This window comes from Pristis pectinata, chromosome 15, assembly GCF_009764475.1.
Source record: "Pristis pectinata isolate sPriPec2 chromosome 15, sPriPec2.1.pri, whole genome shotgun sequence".
NCBI lineage: Eukaryota > Metazoa > Chordata > Chondrichthyes > Rhinopristiformes > Pristidae > Pristis > Pristis pectinata.
Window position 1 is genome coordinate 1,631,741 of NC_067419.1, and position 23,117 is coordinate 1,654,857.

Sequence of the window (23,117 nt, forward strand, 5' to 3'; positions counted from 1 at the left end):
ATTGTCAGGCAGTGACACATTATACCACAGTATTCACCCAGCGGAGCTGTTGATGCATTACAGACTTCTCATGTAATTCAGATGGAGTGGAAAAGCATGTCAAGAGCAAAATGCATCATTCCAAATGGAGCAATGGCAAGGAGTACAGCTTCTGTGGTTTGAAATAATATTTACACGGACTGGAGAAGGAAAGGTCAGAAGTGGCCACGATGACCAAATAATTGCAGCAGGGGCACTGAATAGGAGGAGAAATGTGTGATGATGAACTTGTTCCAGAAGTGGATGTAGACTCCCATCTCTCCTTCATTAGTTGATTGACTCAAGGTATTGCATGTTGTTCACACCAGTGAGTAACTATAACATCAAAGATCCAAACACAGTTAAGGTTCAGGACTTTGAGAGAACCAGTTAACAGACTGAACCAGCAGTTGCTTTTTTGAAAAGGCAAAGCAGTGTTTATTTGTACAACAGTATGTAAATGTTATAGAGCCCTTGAGTATGCAGTTGCGTCTGCAGTCTCGTGTTTCCACACCTGGAATATTGTGTGTCGGTCTGGTTTACCTACTGAGGGCAAGATATAGTTCCAACAGAGGGAGTGTAGTGGTTCCCCAAACTGATTGCTGGGTTGATTTGTCTGAAGAGAAGAGATTAAGAAGCTGATTGTGTCTGTACTTGCTAGAGTTTAGAAGGAGAGGCGGTCATACTGAAACCATACAAATTCTTTTTAGGGCTTGATGTGGTAGATGCAGCGATGATGGTTCTCCTGGCCGGGGTGTCTAGAGCAAGAGGGCTCATGGGTTCAATGGGTTGGCCATTCGGGGTTGAGGATATCTCAGGGTAAAGAAGGGACAGTTACTAAGTATATTCAAGACTGAGAACAGATTTCTAGATGTTAAGGGATGAGGAATATGGGGTTTGTGCAGCCAGAAGATCAGCCAAGATCTTGCTAAATAGTGGAGCAAGCGTAAGAAACCAAATAGTCTACTCCTACTTCTAGGTTTCATAGGAAAATTAGGGTCATGATACCTTGTTCAGTTGCTTGCGAGTAAGTAATAAAGTACACACCCTTGTCCTGAAGCTTCTGGCTTCTTCTGTATTATATTTAGAAGTTACCAATGCTAAAAGGCTGGTTCATACAGTGTCAAAATATGCAACAATTGCAGCTGCTCAGTTTGGCTTCTGAAATGTTCATATTATTTGCATAAGTATATGAGAGAATTGCACAAGATATTAGGCCCATAAGCTGCTCTTATGCAAAATGCCATTGTACATTGAGTTACCATGGCTTTTGTTGTATTTTGATATTAGGTATTCTGAAAGTACATTTAAATTCATCATCCAGCTGTGCATGGTTATGAGAGGTAGGAAGCATGTAACAAACCTCCCAATCCTGCAGTCTCCCCAGTTTTTCTATAGTCTCCTCTGCTTTGTGTTCCTCACCAAGGGCAGACTCGCCTTCTGCTGCCTTGCTGAGGTGGCTTAACAGATCAAGTTTGCAATGATTTGTCTCGTTGTTCCTCTCTTTGGCTTTGACCTACAGGTCCACACATATGTAAAGCTCCAATAATCCTCTGTCCGATTGTTTGGAAATCCCGATGGTTCGACATCTGGTTGGCTGGGTGTTAACTTCCATGCTCCCTCTAACACATCAGGGCTCCGGTTCCCACTCTCCCTTTGACTCAGTGGGGCCCCTATTCCCCACACTCCCTTGAAACTCACCTGGTCCTGTTTTCCTGTGCACCCTCTGAACTCGCTGGGTTCAGAAATTATGCACCACCCTGCACCAAGTACCGCCGAGAAAGAATCAAACATCCTTGTGAGTGGTCGGAGACTTTCAGTAGTGGACGTTTGCATACACTAGCAACACTCTCTCCAGATCAGTCAACGTTGATGACGAAGTCAGGATGGCAAAAGGCAGCTCTGCTTTTTGGAAACCTGAGAAATAAAGTGTGGGGGGAGAAAAGAGGAATCAGCCTAAAGACCAGCAGAAGATGTATGACGCTGTTGTCATACCCATTTCACTCTGTGCATGGACAGTGTACAGCAGGCATGCCACTCAGCTTAACCACTTCCACGCGACCTGTCTGCACAGAATACGTCACGTCAAGACAAGATTCCAGATACACAGCTTTTGTCCCAAACAAACCTGCTCAGCCATTCACACATTGCTGTAAGGATCGCAGATCAGGTGGGCAGGACATGTCAGAAGAATGTCTGAGGACGCAATACCAAAGCAGCTACTTTATGGAGAGCTGACTGAGGGTAAACGACCACATAGTGGACAGAAAAAGAGATTCAAAGGCTTTCTGACAACATCCCTGAAGAGCTTCAACACCAGTGGGAAGATCAAGCTTTGGATTGTCCTGTTTGGCCTACCTGCAGAAAGAGCGGTGCTTGCTCATATGAGGAAGCTGGAATGGAGGAAGCAAAGAGGAAAGCACAGTCTCAAAGATCAAGGGCCACTGATGCTTCAGCATTCCTCCAGCTCTGTCACCTGTGTGAAAGGAACTTTCGAGTCCAGATTGGTCTAATCAGATCTCCATACACACTACAACACTATAGACTAGATGTCATGGTCTTGCTTGGGAAAAGTGAACAGAGGGATCTTGGGGTCCAAGTCCATACCTCCCTGAAAGTGGCAACGCAAGTAGATAGTATGGTAAAGGTGTATGGCATGCTTGCCTTCATCGCTAGAGGCATGAATATAAGATTAAGGAATTCATGTTGCACTTGTGTAAAACCTTGGTTAGGTTGCAATTGGAGTATGGTGTGCAGTTCTGGTCGCCCCATTACAGGAATGATGTGGAGGCTTTGGAGAGGGTTCAGAAGATGTTTTCCAAGATGCTGCCTGGATTAGACGGTGTTAACTATAAGGAGAGGTTAGACAAACTTGGATTGTTTTCTCTGGAGCAACAGAGGCTGAAGGAAGACCTTATAGAAGTTTTATGAAAGTATGACAGGCATAGATAGGGTAGACAGCCAGAATCTTTTTCCCAGGGTAGAAATGACAAATACTAGAAGGCAACGCACACAAAGTGCTGGAGGAACTCAGCAGGTCAGGCAGTATCTATGGAGGGAAATAAACAGCTGACGTTTTGGTCCAAGACCCTTCATGAGTCCTGATGAAGGATCTCGGCCCAAAATGTCAACTGAGTCCTGATGATTGGTCTCGGGCTGAAATGTTGACTCTTTATTTCCCTCCATAAATGCTGCCTGACCTGCTGAGTTCCTCCAGCATTCTGTGTGTGTGTGTGTGTGTGTGTGTGTGTGTGTGTGTGTGTGTGTTGCTCTAGATTCCAGCATCTGCAGAATCTCTTGTGTCTCTGAGTACTAGAAGGCATAGCTTTAAGATGAGAGGGGGAAAGTTTTTTTTACACAGAGTGGTAGATGCCTGTAACGCACTGCCAGGGGTGGCAGTGGAACCAGATATGATGGTGACATTCAGGAGGCTTTTAGGTAGGCACATGAATATACAGGGAATGGAGGGATATGGATCATATGCAGGCAGAAGGGATTAATTTAGCATCATGTTTGGCACAGACATCGTGGGCCGAAGGGCCTGTTTCTGTGCTGTACTGTTCTATGTTCTAACGACAACAGTCCTAAAGTTTTACTGTACCTGGTGTGAAGTCATGAAACTTGCTCTGGCATCAAGCTTGCTCCCATACAACAAGCTTATTTCAAACTTTCTGTTGGATTTCTTGTGGGTGGGTAACTGTTGCGCTATGTTTTCTTCCTCATTTCTGTGCTGTTTGTCCTGTCAACCATCCACGACCCTCTTCACTGCGAGTGAATTTTCCAGCTTGCTTGCTTGCTGTTTCCTTTCTGCTGCCTCCAATTCTACTCCTTGTTTCTGTGTCTGTTTTAGACACAGTTGTTGTATTCCTCCTGCTGGGCCTGACCTATAGCAGCTTTCTCAAATCGGAGGATTGTTGAACACATACTTCAGACACTATCAATGTCCTACACCTTCACTTTGCAGATGAACGAGAGGAGTTGGAAAGGACCGTGGTTGGATTGGATCCCACTCTTTGGTCACTGCATAATGAGGCAGTTCTCTTTGTTGTGTAGATTTCAGTCGTGTAACCGTACTGGAATGCCTTGCCTAGCGGTGCGGCTTGTTCTGAGGTACATTTCTTCACTCCCATTGGCACGCGGCCATTGTTTCATGAGGTTTGCTCAGCCATATGGTGGCCAAAGAGTAGGGTCCTTTCCATCTACTGTTTTGGACTGTGTGCTTGTGCGAAAGTGGAACTTTGTCTCCAGACGGGCAATGTAACAGTCATTTCTTTCATGAACAGATGCCCAGTGCCATCAGGATACGGTAATAAGATTGTCTCATGTTGGTTGACCATTTGTTACAGAGGCGGTCCTTCAGGACCTACCTAGTCCATTCACGTCAAGTCAAATGATGATGGTCAGTAAATCTCCAACCCAGAGTATGATGTGCTCTTGCTGCTCTGGCTGTGCTCTTCTAAGTGGCATTCATTTATCAAAACTCCGGTTAGGCTGCATCTGGCTGCCCCATTATAGGAAGGACATGGAGGCTGTCGGAGAGGGCGCAGAAGAGGTTTACCAGGGCGCTGCCTTAGAGGGCATGTGCCATAAGGAGAGGTTGGACAAACTTGCATTGTTTTCTCTGGAGTGCCGAGAGGAGACCTGATAGAAGTGTATAAAATTATGAGCAGCCTAGGTCGAGTGGACGGACAGTATCTTCTTCCCAGGGTTGAAATGTCTAATACTAGAGGACATGCATTTAAGGTGTGCTGGATGGGGGGAGGAATTCAAAGGAGATGTGCGGGGCAACTTTCTTTTACACAGAGGGTGCTGAGTGCCTGGGATGTGCTGCCAGGCCTGATGGTGGAGGCAGATACAATAGGGGCGTTTAAGAGGCTCTTAAATAGGCACATGAATATGCAGCGAATGGAGGGATGTGGATCACGTGCAGGCAGAACGGATTAGTAGAATTAGGGGTCATTAGTTTAATTAGTTTGGCACAACATCATGGGCCGAAGGGCCTGTTCTTGTGTTGTACTGTTCTGTGTTCTCTCATGGATGACTGATTCATCAGCCGGAACAGGCAGATAGGTGATAATCACCGGGCGGTTCCTTGTCTCTGCTTGGACAGATGACCTGAGTCTCCATATTACCTTGTCAGGATTGTGGTCTGTCAGCCATACAAACGGTGCGGTATGGTTATGGCTTCAGTACCAGGGATGTCAATGTTGGGTGCTTAATCTTCCCTTGGATTTGGAGCAATTTGCAGAGATGGCATCAGTGGCATTTCTCCTGTGCTTTGAAAGTGACCGCTGGAGGTAGTTCATGTCGCGGAAGTGTGAGCAGGGCAGGGATCACTGCTTGTTATGCTGGATTTCAGTACCTAGCAATTAAAGGCTGATGTTTGCCCTAAGCTGGCCCAGAGGAATATCTATTAATTATACAACTGAACAGAGTAAATACTTAGGGACATCGAGAACAGCTTCTGTTGATGAAGAGGCCAGAACTTCTATAAAATCCTTTTGGTGCAGTAAACACTACAAAGCAATTAAACCTGGAAAACCAAGGAAGTGCTGGGAGTTTTATGTGAGGATATTTATACCCCAGTCACCTGTTTCAGGATTAATTTGGCTCTGACTGGGTTTATAGACAGGCTTTGATGAAAAAGAGAATGAAATTTCCTAATTTAGCATCTTAAAGAATTGCTACTGTCCGTTTGTTACACTGAGAAGATATGCCTTTCTTTGAGTATCTTTGCCAAGGTTTTCTTGTCTTGACGCTGAGAAAAGTCAATAATTCCACCCGTTGGCCATCCAGACAGTGCACCTTGGATGAGGGTGGATTGAGATCCCGAAAGGTGACATATAATGCTTGTCCTGAACTCTCCTGTCAAGTATAACTACATGGGCAAAGTATTGTGGTATATCCCAGCAGTGAGTGAGTGGGAGAGATGTGGAGAACGAAAGAGGCGTGTAACCTGTTCAGGAAGTCAGAGTCAGAGTCAGAGAGTGATACTTCACAGAAACAGGCTCCTCGGCTCTCTGTATCCATGCCGACCGCTAAATATCCATTTATACTAATCCCATTTACCAGCACTCGGTACATGGCCTTCTTTGCTTTCATGAGTCAGGTAGGTGCTCGTCTAGATACGACTTGAATGTTGTGAGAGTCTCTGCCTCCACCACCCATGCAGGCAATGCGTTCCACATTCCAGCCACTCTCTGGGTTGAAAAGGAAGCATTCTTCAGACGGCTCGATCTTGCCCACCCTCTTCCCTCCCTTGAAACACCACTCAGTCTGCCAGATAGTTAGGACCAAACAGTTTGTTTGACCATGCAAACCCAGATGACCACTAAAGATGTTGCCATGGATGTTGGGGTAAAGTTTAGCAAGATTGGTCTTGTTTGCACTGGAAAGAGACTTCAATGTTGCCCTCCCTCCTGTGTCCCTCCATCCACCTTATGATGAAAAACATTGATAGCTCAGCACCCCATGACTGGTGTGTCAACTTTGCTTTGGGTCAGAGGATTGCAAGTTCTTCCCACTTAAGAGTCTTCAGCATATCATCAAAATCAGTAAGGCATTGCTGCACTGTCAACAGTGATGTTTTTCAAAGGAATTGTTAAAAATGAAGTTTCTCTGACTCTTCAATCTGCAGAAGAGTCTAAGGGTTTACTTTGAGCAAGAGCAGAGTCTTTCTGTGTTGTGTTGTTCAATATTAATCCCCAAGAAGAACAGGTGATGGGGACATTTAGCGCGTTGTGTTTGGGATCTTCCTATGTGAAAGTTGGCTATGGCGTTACCTACGTTACAACGGTTCCTTCACATTAATTCTTTTATCGGCTATAAAGGGTAATGCAATTCTTACAGTTTTGAAAAGTGCAATTGAGAAACAGAACTGGAGTTGAAGTTCATTTGTTGCCTCCTGGGTCAAGGGTTCTGAGGCCAAATGAGGTTGGCACAGTGGCTGACCTGCCTAGAGAGGGATGAATCGTCCCTTGCCAGGGACGAAGCTAAAGGGCCTTTGACCATTGTGGTGGAAATGGCTCCAGATGGTGGGCTTGGAGAGCAGCTTGCCCTTGGTTGTTTAATCTGGATGATAAATGCAAGTTGCTTGGTCTTTTGCTACGTGACACACACTTCGTACATTAAGTTGTATGGATGTTTCAAGGCCACCGACTCTCAGCTGCATGGGCTGAAGCTGTAGTGTTTGTGTTTCCTGTCATTTGGACCTGGCTTGTACCCAACACCCCGAAATCGATTGGCAGAGGCCTTTATCGTTGTGGCTGTGCACAGAAGGCATCTTTGCAAACAGCAGTGAATGAGGGTGAACGGATCAGGCAGTCCGGGTAAATGAGGATAAGGGGTCTGCCATTGCATTGGGTTCCATGTGGCCACGTCCTGCACTCAAAGAAATACAACCAGGTCACCATCCTGCTTGGGTTACTGCCATTTGAGTCATTCCAGCACTGCAGGTCCCTTCCGGATGGCCCGGCTCTGCACTCCCTGTGTGACAGGCACAGTTGCCTTGCGCAATGTCCCGTAAGTCATCCATGTGTCTCGTGCATAAATGAAGCTTCCGCCTCGCGCTCTGGCAGACTCATGGACTGCTGCGATCAGTTGCACAAAACCACCTGCAATGTAAAGTGGAGAAACTGGCTGCTTGGTCCATCTGTTGAATGGGAGGCTTGGCACAGGCCTCCTTTCACTCTCCTCCTGATCCTTTCTTGCTTCGTGTTTATATAGTTCCTGTTTAATGCATCCGTGTTATGCTCCTGAACTGGACTGCATGCTCTGGTGATGTGGCTTCCCCTGAATTCTGCACTTGGCTGCTGCTTCTGAATGTCCCAGCTGGCCTTTACACCACAGTGGTGGCTGTGGAATGTAGCACCCGGGGAACAGTGCGTCCGGTGCAGCATGACTCTGGTTTTATCCAGCCACTCCTTGCTGGTGTCATCTTTAGATCTGTCCCCGCCTTGTACTTTGCTGCCGCTTCTTCACATTATAAAGGTGGCAGTGCAGTAAAGCTCCGATCTTCCAGCATGCTTGGGACTTTGGTGACAGACTGGCAGATTCTCTGCACTCTTGGATGTTAATACCTCAAAGCCCTTTAAATTCGCTTTTCTTTCAGATGTTACACAATATCGTACATTTTCCCGTGAACCAACTAGGATGAAAGGAAGTGTTGAGAGCAGAGCCCTGGTGAGGGGAAAGAGTGTCACAGAATCATACAGCATGGAAACAGGCCCTTCGGCCCAACTGGTCCATGCTGGCCAAGGTGCCCATCTAAGCCAGTCCCATTTGCCAGCATTTGGCCCATAACCTTCTAAACCGTTCCTATCCATGTACCTGTTCAACTAGTCTTTTAAAAGTTGTAATTGTACCTGCCTCGACCACTTCCTCTGGCAGCTCGTTCCATATACCCACCACCTGCCTGTGTGAAGAAGTTGCCCCTCGGGTCCCTTTTAGATCTTTCCGCTCTCACCTCAAACCGATGCCCTCCAGTTTTTGATTCCCTTACCCTGGGAAAAAGACTGTTTGCATCATCTATGCCCCTCGTGATTTTATATACCTCTGGCAGCTCATTCCACATACATACCACCCTTTGTGTATCTAAAAAAATGTTGTCTCTCAAGTTCTTATTAAGTCTTTCCCCTCTCACCTTGGACCTCTACCCTGTAGTGCGGCAAATATCACCTGGTGAACTTGGTGCTGAATCATTGGGGTTTCTGAATAGTTGGATAGAGAGAGAGAGCTCTGCAAGTCTACACTTCACACCAAAACAGTCAGGTTTGTCTAATGTGATTTAGAGTTGGACAGCATAGAAACAGGACCTTTGGCTACCGAGTCCATGCCAGCCATTGTGCACCACATCTACACTGCTCCTACTGTAATCCCATTGTATTCTCTCCACAATCTCATCGACATTTCCCGTGGGGGAAACTGTATTAGACAGCAGTCAGTGCAAACATGCAGTGGATCTGAGAGGGCAAATGGATTTTGCCTTCAGCTGCAATTAGCACGACTGTGCACCAGACCATGGCTATTGGCATTTTTCACCAATGGTCTACACTTTATTGACAGCCTATTGTATGTCCACTAGATCATCTGACTGAATACACATACGTGGCTTACAGTCTAGGGTAGGTACAAATTCTCCGCCAGTATGTCAGCAATAACTTTTTGATTGATTCACAATGTCATAAATCAATGTCAACACTTCAGTGCATTGCTAAAGAGAGTCGCAGTGTCATGGGCATGAACTTCCAGATGAGCCAATAAACTCTGACATCATCAAATTGAGTTTATTGTCAGAGTAATACAGCACGGAAACAGGCCCTTTGGCTCAACTCGTCCACGCCAAATGTGTTGCTCAGCGAGCGGGCCCATAGCCCTCTAAAACTCTCCTATCCATGTACTTATTTAGATATCTTTTAAACGTTGCTAATGTGCCCGCCTCAACCACTATTTCTGGCAGCTCATTCCAAATATGCACCACCCTCTGTGTGAAGAAGCTGCCCCTGATTTCCCTTTTAAATCTCTTGCCTCTGATCTTAAACCTATGCCCTCTTGATTTTAGCACCCCCTCCTTGGGAGGAAGACGATGTGCTTTCACCCTGTCTACACCCCTCATGATTTTAATATACCTCTGTCAGGTCACCCCTCAATCTCCTGCGTTGCAGGGAATAAAGTCCTAGTCTACACAACCTCTCCTTGTAACTCAGGCCCCCAAGTCCAGGAGCATCCTAGTAAATCTTTTCTGTGCTCTTTCTGGTTTAGTAACATCTTTCCAATAGGAGGGTGACCAAAACTGTACACAATACTCCAAGTGCGGCCTCAACAATATCTCATAACTGCAACATAACTTCCCAGCTCCTATACTCAGTGCCCTGACTGATGAAGGCCAGCGTGCCAAACGCCTTCTTCACCACCCTGTCTACCTGTGACGCTGCTTTCAGTGAACTATGCACTTGCAATCAAATCCTTCTGCTCCATAACACTCCCCAGGGCCCTACCATTCACAGTACAAGCCCTACCCTGGTTTGACCTCCCAAAATGCAATACCTCACATTTACCTGGATTGAAAGCCATTTGCCAATCAGCCCACATACCCAGCTGATCAAGATCCTCCTGTGGTTTTTCATAACCTTCTGCACTGTCTACAACACCTATTTTAGTATCATTTGCAAACTTACTAACTATGCCTTGTACATTCACATCCAAATAGTTTATATAAATTACAAACAACAAAGGTCCCAGCACTGACCCGTGTGGCACACCACTAGACACAGGCCTCCAGTCTGAGAAACAACCCTTGACCCATCACCCTCTGCTTCCTACCACTGAGCTAATTACAAATCCAATCTGTTGTCTCCCCCGGATCCCATGTGATCTAACCTTTCACACTAGCCTGCCATGCGAGACCTTGTCAAACGCCTTGCTAAAGTCCACATAGACAACATCCACTGCCCCACCCTTGACTACCCTCTTCGTTACCTCCCCAAAGAACTCCAAGAGATTTGTTAGACACAACTTCCCATGCACAAGCCATGTTGACTGCCCAAAATCAGACCCCGTCTCTCCAAATGTAGGTAGATCCTGTCCCTCAGAATCCCCCTGAACAATTTACCCACCACTGATGTCAGACTCACCAGCCTGTAGTTTCCTTTCTTGTTGGTGCCATCGTTTTTACCATATTAGCCACTCTTCAGTTCTCTGGTACCTCACCTGTGGCCAGAGATGAAGCAAAAATCTCTGCAAGGGCCTCTGCAATTTTTTTCTCTAGCTTCCCACAAGGTCTGAGAATGCACCAGTCAGACTCTGGGGATTTATCCACTTTAATGCACCTTAAGGCCTCCAGTATCTTCTCCCTGCTAGTTTGTATGTGGTTCAAGGTAACACAACTCATTTCCCTCATTTCCTTAGCTTCCATCATTTTCTCCACGGGGAAAAAAGAGAAACATTCATTAAAAACCTCACCCATTTCCTTTGGTTCCACACACAGACGGCCATGCTGATCTTTAAGGTACCTATTCTCTTCCTTTCCACCCTTTTACTCTTAATATCCCCAAAGAATCTCTTGGAACTTTGCCTCACCTTGCCTGCCAGATCATTTTCATATCCTTTTTGCCTTCCTAACTTCTCCCTTAGTGCACGCCTGCACTTCTTGTGGTCATCAAGAGATTCACTAGTTCCCAATTGCTTATGTGGTGCACGTCTCCCTCTTTTTCTTAACCAGATCCACATGTGTGCATAGGTGCAATGAAAAACTTACTAACAGCAGCATCACAGGCACATAGCATTAGAAAAACAAACTAAACATAGATTATACATAAATTATACAAGAAAGAACACAATTAGAACAAAAAATAACAAGTCCATTGTTGTGCAAAGTAGTGAGTGGTCATAGTGTTACCATACTGAGGTAGTGATTAGTGAAAGACATGACAGATCCTTTGGGATTATTTTGGAGAGCATGAAGTTCTGCCACTGTCTTCCACCCTTCCTCCTAACCCTATCAATGTAAATTCTTCTTTTTCTCCTTATGTTTAAGAACATAATAAGCATAAATGTAAGGTTCTTATGTTTATGAACTGCATGTTCTGACTTCCTTTCAGCCAACATTATTAAAAATAAAATCCCAAAATACTTAGCTAAGAATTACTTGGGATTTTTTGAGGTTGAGAGAGTTGCTGTGTAGCAGCAACTACTTTCTCTCTAGGACAGGTGAAATTTAGTTTCGACAAGATTAAAATGGATTAACAAATGATCTGCTGGAGGAACTCGGCAGGTCGGGCAGCACCTGTGAGGGGAAAGGAATTGTCGACGTTTTGGGTCGAAATCCTGCATCAGGACTGAGAGGGGAGATGGCTGGTATAGAGAGGAGAGGGGGAAGTAGATTGCACTTCCTCTCAATATCGTTTCACAGCTTGATTTATGCTGAGGAAATGTACTTGGGGCATTTGTACTGGGGCATACATCAATTTGTAGTTTACTGTACAAAAAAAGTTGGATGTGTGGCACATGTTGTTTATTTGGTATCACTGATATATAGAACATTACAGCACAGTACACGCCCTTCAGCCCACGATGTTGTGCCGACATTTTATCTTGCTCTAAGATCTAACCCTTCCCCACATAGCCCTCCATTTTTCTATCATTCATATGGCTATCTAAAAATCTCTTAAATGTCCCTAATGTATCTGCCCCCACCACCTCTGCCGGCAGTGCGTTCCACGCACCCACCACTCTCTGTGTAAAAAAAAACTTGCCTCTTGCATCCCCCTTATACCTTCCTCCAATCACCTTAAAATTATGCCCCCTTGTGTGTCATTTTCGCCCTGGGAAAATGTCTCTGTCCACTCGATCTATGCGTCTTATCATCTTGTACACCTCTATCAAGTCACCTCTCACCCTCCTTCTCTCCAAAGAGAAAAGCCTGAGCTCCCTCAACCTCTCCTCCTGGGAGACTCCATAGAGTGAATGGTCTCCTCCCATGCAGGAACAACTCTGTATTGGTATTGAGATTCCTTCCCCGGTTAGGCAAAGTGCTGTGGGAAATGGCTGTTACTCTTGGGGAAAGCACGTGCTCCAGGCAGGATCCAATTCATGAATGCTCACTAAAATGCCATCAGCTCTTTGGGGCTTTTTGTGCAAAGCTATTTTTTGCTATGATGCAAAGTGCAGCACTTTCTGTGTAGAGAATACACATACTCATCATTTCATCTTTACAGTTTACAAAATTGCACTTGAAAAAACATAGGTGTGGGGGTTGTTTGGGCTCCTACTGGTTCTTGTGGTATGTTCAATGACCGTTATGTAAGGGTGTGTCAGTAAAAATCCCGCAGCCAGCATGTGGTGAAACCAGTGGTTAATCTGCTGTGTTATGTTGTTAAATGAGAGGAAAAATGGGCCTAAATGGATTTTTGTAAAAAAAAATCTCCCACTCTGAGGCCACCTTACTTCCTTATAATGACACAGAGGTGGCCATTGGGCTCCAGTTATCCCATCTTCCCTTTCCCTCTGTAGCCTATTCTCGGAAAACATATTATTCGTTTATCATTCACACATGTACCAAGATACAATGAAAAGCTTTTGTTCTGTGTGCCATCCAGACAGATCATGCCATGCATAATTACATCGAGGTCATAAAAAGAAAACAATGCAGAATATAGTGTTGCAGCTACAGAGAAGGTGCAGTGCAGGTAGACAAATAAGGTGCAAGGGTCATGACCATGGAGATTGGGAGATCCCATCAACTCCCTTCTGATTCTTCTGCCACTTCCCTGCATTAAGAGGTACAGGTAGTTCTGCTATATTGTGTGTTTCCATAATGTAAATTGGTTATAACATTGATGGATTAGGGAACTCTATTTGCATTACATGGGCCGCATTGGTTATAGTGTGCTCGTGATCAGGAAAACCTGTTTAAATATGTACTTTGAAGGTAAGTACAGCCTGTTCTGCTATAACGTGACTTTCTATAGCACAAGGCTTCTTGGGAATGGAACTATTTGGCATAGACATGGTGAAAGCACATAGTCTATTTCCCAGGGAGGGGCTGCCAAAAACTAGAGGGCATAGGTTTAAGATCAGAGGTGCAAGATTTAAAAGGGACATCGGGCAGCTTCTTCACACAAAGGGTGGTGTGTATTTGGAACGAGCTGCCAGAAGTAGTGTTTGAGGTGGGCACATTAGCAACATTTAAAAGCCAGCTAGATAAGTACATGGATAGGAAAGGTTTAGAAGGGCTATGGTTCACACACTGGCGGGTGGGACTAGCTCACTGGGCAACACGGTTGGCATGGATAAGTTGGGCCGAAGGGCCTGTTTCCATGCTGTATGACCTTGTGACTCTCACGTTATAGCAGAGCTACCTGTATTTTACACTTGTTATTAATCTACCAGTACATCTTTGGGATGAGGGAGGAAACTGGCGCACTGGATGGAAGCCCATGTGGTCACTGGGAGAACCTACAAGGTGCCTGCAGAATTGATCCCGGGTCTCTTGAACTGTGAGGCAGCAGCTCAAACTGCTGTGCCACTGTGCTATGAGATTGTTAACTTTGACCAGAACAGTTTGTGTTATTATCTGGCAAAGTACACCCAGTGAAGCGGTCACTTACCACTGCTCTGAAGAGGTTGACCAGAAGCTGGGGAATTGTGGAAGAGTGAGGCCATTATTTGGAGAGATTTGTTTTACTTGCTGCCACTCGGGTTATTACACTCATTTTTAATTCTGGATCCTTTGATTTTTAAAGCCATCCTCTCCCTCCTTTCGCCTCCAGTTAACGATGCCTGACTCCACCCCATTCTTCCCACCTGCTGGTTTTCATTTACCCCTCTCTCCTCCCCCCCTTTGTGCAGAAATGATGCTGCCCCTTCTACCAAGTCTGCCCACCGAAGCACTCCCTTTCTGCATGGTGTACCTGCTGCTTCCCATGTCTGTCTGCAAGCCGGAATTCCTTGCAGTTTTCCTGGATAAGAACTCCTTGCCACAGCCTCCAGTGGCTCTCCATTCCTTGCAGTGATAGCAGAAGGATTCTAACCCTGGTTCACCTATTACCTTGCTGATTGCCACTGGCAGAGTCTATAAGGAGTGAATCAATGCAGTTTGTGTTGACTATGTTTTGTTGGCACCAGCTTTAAAAGAACACAGCAGCAGATTTCATGAGTGGATTCACCAACAAAGCACCGCTCGAGTGCTCAAGAATAGTTTTGTGCTTCAAATTACAGTGATCTAATAAAATAGTCAAGATATTATCCAGTTTTGTTAAGAGGGACATGACATCAGAACTCCACGTGTCTGCTTCCAAGTATGAAACAAGCTGTTCTGTTTTATACTTCTATTTATATTGACTGTTTGCTTTGTGGTCTGCTATTGTGGGAAATTGATAACTTGCCAGATTAGATCTAAGACTTTGATAGCGGCCCCATCTGATCAAGGATGTTGGCCCGATGGAGAAAAAGCTGCTGGATGATAACCTCTCCAATGTGTGAAATATCTAAGTAATAACAGATGAGGCTTTCAGGACCACATCCCTGTCTGCCTCAACTCTCACCAGACACGTGTCATCTTCTCCCCATCCCAGTTGACATTGATCCACGTTGTCCCCTCTAACTCTCCTGAGTCAGTCCACTTCCCTTCCCATTGAACCCAAAGTTATACTGTCCATATCCCCAGCTTTCCCTCAGAACAACTCCGGGCATCCAAATGATATGTCTGTTGCTTTTGGAAGCCAGGATCCCACAACCAACTCTACCCAACACTCACTGATTTGTTTTCTTCTGGCACCTTTCTAAAGCCCTCCAAACCATCATTTCCAGAACTCAAAGAACCATGCCCTCAGCCCTCAATATCCTTTGCTGGAAGTTACCTTAATTTGCTTTTAACCCCTAACCCTAGCACGAATCCAATTTTATGCAAAGTGTTTAGACCCGAACCATTGACAGTTCCTTTCACTCACAGATGCTGCTCAACCTGCTGAGTTCCTCCAGCAGATGGTTTGTTTGTATTTTGCATTCAGATATTGCCCAACAACAAAAGTGTCAATTGGTCATCTGTCGTCTCTAAAACTTCACAAATCGGGCCTTTCTCCAGCTTTTTAAAGACTTTTTTTTTGATTGTGGGTGACTTTGCATTAAACACCACTTTGTTAACTTTTCTGTTTTGAATATTTATTTAAAAACTCTTGCTTTCTTATTTTTTAGCTAGCTTTATTTCAGACTCTGTTTTCATTATTTAACATGCTAGTCATTCCTTGCTATTTGTTACACTTTGTTCAATCTTCTGACCTGCCACCTCTCTTTGTGTTTTCTCTTTTAAGTTTTATTCTTTCTATCTTTTTTATTTAATCATGGATTATGGGTTCTCCACTTTTTCATCTTATTAAAATGTATATATTCTGTGCATTTTAAAAGATGCCTTTATACGCTAGCCACTTTATCGTGTTTGACTGATTCCTTAGCCTAATTTGCCAGTTCACTTTAGCGAGCTCTGCTTTCATTTCTTCATAATTGCCTTCATATAACATTAAAGCACTGGTCTTGGACCCATTCTTCTCTCCTTCAGACTGAATGAAAAGTTTGGTTATATTATGATCGCTGCTACCTAGTGGCTCTTTCATTGTGAGGTCATTAATTAATCCTATCGTACAATATCAGGTCTAGTATAATCTGCTCTTTGGTTGGCTCCTGAATCTGTTGTTCTAAGAAACTATTCTGAAAGCCTTCAATGAACTACTCATATACTCTCCCTTTGCCCATCTGATTTATCTGTATGTAGATTACAATCCCCCAGGATTATTGCTGTACTTTTCTGAAGCTCCCATTATTTCTTCCTATTTTACTGTGCCCTTCCATGTGCTCACTGTGTTGTGGACAGGGGTGGGACTGTAGGCACAGAAGGTATGACTGACTGAGCTTAAGAACTCAGTGCCCCTACATCTGAAGGCACAACTGCTGTTGGAGGCGGTGGAGGAAATTTGGGATGCACAAGGGATGGCTGGAATTGTTTGCAGAAATGCGGAGAAGCAAGGCCAAATTAGGTATTGATCGCAAGGATGATAATTTTAAAATGGAAACTGTGCTAGGAGACAAGGTGTGTTATTGAGCAGAGGTGATACTTGGTGAATGCAGTTCAGGGAGACACTTTTAAGGGGTAGAACTTTTTACAAACCTCTGGGTGGGCATGATCATGCCAAGTTCAGTTTCTGAGAGTCTAGTCCAAATTTTAGCAACCACTTACACTTATGTTGCATCTTTTTTAATGCCAAAAAAAATGTCCCAGCATTTCAGAAACATACTGAGGAAAAATTGAGATGCTAAGAGAGGCATCCGAAAGCTTGAGTGGAGGCAAAGAGCATATGATAGGAATTTGACAGCATGATGTTGAGGTTGTGTAGGCATAGCCACCAGTTCTGTTGGAGTATTGGGCCTTGGGGATGGGCAATGTAACAGAGTAACCGTGATGAGAGGGGATTTATACCCCTTATATATTGCATTGTGGTGAGTTCTGAGAAACCAGGATCTTGGAGCTTCCCGGATGGATGACAAGCTGATAGCCAGCCAGCTGTCAGATTGCTAAAAGGAAGAAACTATGGTTGAAAATTTATTCCATCATTTTTGAAAAGGTCAGATTGCATTGGGCATCTCACCTTTCTCCACTGTGTAAGATAAATTAACCTGAAGCTTTCCAACTTTATAATTTCCAGAAGCTCTACTATGGTGCCAGTTATACATGTGGGAGCTTTTAAGTTTGCCTTTCTTTTGGTGTGGCTGTTATAAAAATGCTTTAATTACTTTGGATGTAAATAGGAATGACTTACTGTCAAAGAATCTGCCTGTACAGCCTGTCTTATAATGCACTTTTATGGTCAATCATTGCTTGTTTGTAGACTGTTATTCTGGAAGATTATTGAACTTTAAGGTTAGTAGTGGGCAGAGAAGCTCCAAGTTTACCTGCATGTTCAACTGCGGGGGTGGGGTGGGGGCGGTGGGGTGGAGTGCCTGGACTTGTGGCTCTGGGCAGTAAGGTTGCAGTTTCTCAATTAAATTCAAACTCTCTCATAGGGCTAAGAAAAATTAAGCAAAGATTGTGGAGCAGCTGTATATGAGTGAACTGTTTCCTTTCCTGGCCCCCTACCTAACCACCTGAAAAAATCCACTTTAGCTGGCCCCTTAAATCATTGGGGAAGTGCAGTGATCTCTGCTGTTGGCAGCTTGCAGGGGTAATTTGGAGTCGCATTGAAATGTGCTTTGTGACTCGATCCTGAAGGGGCACAGTTTCCAATTATTATTACTCCCAGGTTGTACGTTTGCCCTGGATGAAGTTGCTTTTAGGATTTGTCAGCACAATTATTGGCTCGCATTTCCAACCCAAAATATTGTCTTTGTGCTTCATGCCCTTACAGTTATAAAATGCCTTCCGCAAGTCAATAACAAAAACGTACAGACACTCTCTTGTCTTATGTAAATGCCTGCTCAAAAAGTTCAGCTCAGTTCATTGGACACTCCTTAAGCTTTGCAAATCCATATTGGCTCTCTCGGGTTAGACCGGGTTTGTCTTCGTGCGCTGTTTAGGATGTGCCAGTGGGTCAGCTTGTCTCCCAAGATGCAAAGCTCCCCCCTTGCCATAGGATTAGAAGGGGCAGTTCCATCTAACCCCAAAATAGATGGAAGCTATTAAGTGACAAAAGTTGAAAGAGACTGAGTGAATTATAGTCTCTGCAACAAAAAGATCACAGCCAGGGTTTTGTGTGTGTGTGTGTGTGGGGTGATACTAATTAAAACTTTGGAAGCAGCAGATAAGCCTGTGGCTGCCTGTGTCAAAGGGCTTGTCCGGAGCACTTGATCAATGGTCCAAATATCATCCCACATCCAAAGCTGCTTTTGTGATTGTGTGGTCCCCGCTGTGCTCGAACTGCATGAGAGTTAACTTGTAAACACTGCAACAAGAGAAACACATGCAGCTTTGAAACCCAACGGGTATCAACAGTCGAGTGGCGAACTACTGTGGAAACTGTCGAAGTTGAGGGATGATGAGTCTCTGGGTCCTGATGGGCTTCGTCCTAGGGTTTTAAAATAAGTGGCTGCTGAGATAGTTAATGTGTTGGTTTTATCTTCAGATTCCCTTGATTTGTAGAAGGTTCCATTAGGTTGGAAAAATAACAAATTTAACAGAGATGAGGTGAATTTTTTTTCTCTTGGAGGGTCTTGAGTCTTTGGAACACCCTTTACCGAAGGGCAGTGGAAGCAGAGTGTTTGAATGAATTTAGGTCACAGGTCAATAGATTCTTGATAAGCGTGGAGGTGAAAGGTTACCACAGGAAGGCAGGAGTGCAGAGTTAAGGTTACGGTCAGTTCAGCTGTGATCTTTGAATGTTGGAGCATTCAAGAGCCAAGCGGTCTAGTCCTATTTTTAATTTGTATGCATGTATGTAAATTGGTTTATTATTGTCACGTGTACCGAGGTACAGTGAACAACTTTGTTTTGCATTCAGATCATTTCATCACATCAGTGCGTTGAGGTAGTGCAAGGGAAAACAATAACTGAATGCAAATGAAAGTGTGCAGTTGCAGGGAAAGTGCGCAGTTGCAAGGCCATGACGAAGTAGATTGTGAAGTCAAGAGTCCAACCTTATTGTACTAGGAGGTCGTTCAATAGTTTTATAACTGTGTACAGCAAAGCAATGTTAATCTGGCATACTTAGGACATTTAGTGGTGTTGAACGGGCACATTTTCTGGATGATTGGAAGCTATTCCAATTAATACTTTTAATGAATTTAAAGAGAGCTTGGGAGCGGAGCTCTGGTGTTTTAAAGGGAATGTGTAATCAGTATCCGGTGAGCCAATTGCCAAACTATTGGGACTTCGGAACAATTGGTGGATTATTGGATTTTTACGATAGTTACTTTTTCAGATAGAAGTACATAGTGGCTTTCTATAGGGGCTGATATTTGGTCTGTTTTTTGATTAAAACATCAGTGACCTGGACCAGGCTATGCCTGGTATAGATTCAAAGGTTACAAATAAAACAAAAGCTGGGAATGTTATAAACAAGGGGAAGGAAGGTAACTGAGTCCTGGGGGATTGTGGCAAAATTTAACGCATTTTGGGAGGATATGTGAATTTTCTGAAATGATGGAATGGACCGTCCGTCAGTGACGTCAATTGAAGAAATGGGTGGTTTCACAGTGAAGTTTTAAACAACTGTAGAATCATTCCAAGCAAAGCCAGTTCTACCTGAAATTAGTGCTTAGCAGTCAGAAGTGGGATCCCGTAGACTACATCTGCCTTTCCTCCGCTTCTGTCATTGACGTTCAAAAACGGAGATGAGGATGAAATCGTGACCAATTTTTGACACTGACTCTGGATGAAGGATCTATTGCCTAATCGTGGGTTGTGTACCTTTGCTCCTCAGTTGGTGTGATCCGTTGCCCGGTCTGTCATCAGGAATGCCGACAACCAGATATTATAGACAACTACTTCGTAAAGGACACCACGGAAGTGCCGAGTAGCACAGATGAGAAATTCAACCAGGTGAGAGATTGTGTGTGTGTGTGTGTGTGTGTGTGTGTGTGTGTGTGTGTGAGTGACCAGTTCTGTGTAGATCTGGTGATTGTCAGGAGTGTCTCCTGAGAGTTATGAGAAGGTGCAATAAAGGCAGCTGCTTGGGATTTGGCAAAGTACTGGATGTTCCTGATGTCTTTCTGCTGTCGGCTGACTTGTGTATTGACTTCCTCCTGGAGTAATCACTGTATCAGGCATTGAATGACTCTCCTCTGAGTGATCACTGGCACGGTACCGACCGACTCCACCCCCAGTAACCTTGGCTCGGCTCTGGGCTTACTTCTCCCTGAGTAATTATTGTCTCAGATACTAACTGCTACATCCTTGGTATTCATTGGTTCAAGTGCATCCAGAATAATATCCTGGAGAGTTTTTATTACCAGAAATGGGAATCAAGTGTGCTGGAGGAATAGAACATTGAGCCTTCATAGAAAGTACAAACTGCCTGTCCTTTGCTGGATTTCACACCCTGCTATTTGTTTGCTCAGTGTCTTGGGGAACCTGCAATTAGTCTGACTGACTGGAGAACTGCAAGCCGGTGAACAATAGACATCACACAAACGTAGAGCAAAATCAAAGCACCACACAAAGGAACGGACAATGGCATCAAAAGTTGTTGCCGTGCAGTTTGGCTGCTTATTGCATTCGCTCAAGGCAAACTTTTGAGGCAAATTTAGATCATTCATTACTAATAAATTTCAGTCAGTTTTATTTAAAATGTGACTTGTAACTTAACTTTTTACCATTGAGTGGGTGAAACGACCTCCAAGAATTTCTGACATTTTTCTCATTCTTCGTGAAAAGGTTGTCACCTTCTCAGGCTGCCCCTCAGGATTGAGGATAACTTATTCCGATATCGTTCTTTGTCCCAGAGGCTTTGAGCATAATCTTTTCCTCTGATTTGCATGGTAAATCTTTTCCCATGACAGAGCTCAGAATGGAGAGTCTGTTCTGCAGTTCTGCTGAGTGACCTCTGCTGCCTCACTCGAATGGCCATTACTAGTTTGTGAGCCCTAGCAGCATTACTAGTATCTAAGGAGACATCATAGTGGAGCAGGTCCAGACATCAGGTCCCTGGCTATCAGGCAGTGTTCTGTGGATTAGGAAGGAACAGGCACTTGCATCGCCTCCAGGCTAATGTTAGTAATGAAAGACTTGCTTTATGCACAACCATCTGTGACACCAGGACACTTTTAATTACTTGTTGTATAGTAATGTTTGTAAAGGCAGCAGTCAATTTGTGCTCCATAAAGACCGATGTGGTAAATGGCCAATTAACCTGTTTGATTGCTTGGGGGAGAAGTATTAACTAGGACAGCAGAGAGAGCTGTTCTTTGAAACAGTGCCGTGGAGTTCACATTAACTCAAGAGGGTAGATTCTGTTTTAATTTGTTCTGAATGACACCTAATACTGCAGTGGTCTTGCCGTATTCCATTTGAGCAAATAGTCCTGTGCAGCACTGAAGTGTGAACCTACAGGCCAGTAGTTCAGGGTAACAGCAGCCAACCACGTCACCACTGGTACTGGACAGACGTTTCTTTTTGAATGCTGCCTTTTTTCCAGTATGCTGGAATTATTTGTCTTTGCATTTTGGCAACAGAGAAAACAAAGCAAGCTTTTGATTTTACTGAAGCCGTTTGGAGTTTGACTGATCTACTGTAAAGTGATCATGATGCTGTTGATGACACAAGAGATGCTGCAGAAGCTGGAATCTGGAACAACACACACAAAACGCCATCTCGACCCGAAACGTCGACTGTTTATTTCCCTCCATAGATGCTGCCTGACCTGCTGAGTTCCTCCAGCACTTTGTATATGAAGCTGTCGATTCTCATTTGGAATGCTGCTTGGTTCATGAATTCCCTTTTCAGGAAACAAACCTGCTGACCCTCCCTGGTTTGGCCTCATTGTAACTTCAGTCCCATGTCGATGCGGCTGACAGTGCTGCCTTCTAAAGTGGCCCAGCAAACTACCCAGTTGTATTAAACTATACAAAGAATAAGAATAATAAAACCATTGAGTCTCTCTCCAGAGCTCTGAGCCCAACCTTGGTTGACAGTTCAGTGCAGTCATGATGAAGGGATGCACTGTTGGTTTTGCCATCTTTAAGATAAGACCAAAGCCTTGTCTGCTCTTTCGTGATATTAAGGAGGGTTATATTATGCTATTTTGAAGAAGAGCAGGGAAGTTCTTCTTTGCATATGGGCCAGCAGTTATTCTTCAAACAGTTTATACCTGCTCCACAATGATGCTTCTCGAGTGAGGCAGCATAGGTCACTTAATGCAATATTCCCTACGGTATTACAAGCCCAGGGTGGCACGGTGGCACAGATAGTAGTACTACTGCTTTAATCCTGACCTTGGATGCTGCTGCGTGGAGTTTGCACGTTCTCCCTGTGACTGCATGGGTTTCCTCTGGATGCTCCAGTTTCCTCCCACACCCCTAAAACGTGTGGGTTGGTGGGGTAATTGTCCATGCAGATGTGGGGCGGTGGGGAGGAGGGATGGATTGATGGGAATCGTGGAGAACAAAATGGAATTAGTGTAGGCTTAGTGTAAATGGGTGTGGACTTGGTGAGTCAAAAGGCCTAGTTTTGTGCTGTGTGACTCTATAAATAATGGGTACACTTTTAAAAGTACTGATTACAACATTAAAAAAAACATTTGGATGGGTGCATGGATAGGAAAAAAACCTGGAGGAATTTGGACCAAACAAGATTAGCTTAGGTAGGCAGCTTGGTAGGCATGTATGAGATGGGCTGTGTCCATGCTGTATGACTCGATAAATCAGCTTTAAAAGAGCGCTGGGACATTCTGTGGTTGTGAAAGGTCCTACATGCTGCTCGCTTTTATCATTCCAAAAGAAGTGATTTCCTGATGTGTTCTCTCTTCTGCCCCACGCTACCCATTGATGAGATTCCTTTTCAGGAAAGTCCACTACTGAGCCTACTTTGATGTGAGTGCCCAGCTCCCCAGGCACAAAAGACCCTTCAGTAACATCATTCAAAATGGCAGAAAAATCACACACAGCTGTTGAAATCCTCCAAG

General features: G+C 44.4%; 1 protein-coding gene across 2 annotated transcripts in view; it reads left to right on the forward strand.

Annotated features, from left to right (window-relative positions):
- LOC127578267 (E3 ubiquitin-protein ligase TRIM33-like) overlaps positions 1–23,117 on the forward strand; it is a 113,283-nt gene that overhangs the window by 30,473 nt on the left and 59,693 nt on the right. For both annotated transcript variants that reach the window (XM_052030061.1, XM_052030062.1), the window contains exon 2: positions 19,920–20,038. In XM_052030061.1, the coding sequence (XP_051886021.1) occupies positions 19,920–20,038 (119 nt within the window). The remainder of the gene's footprint in view (positions 1–19,919; positions 20,039–23,117) is intronic.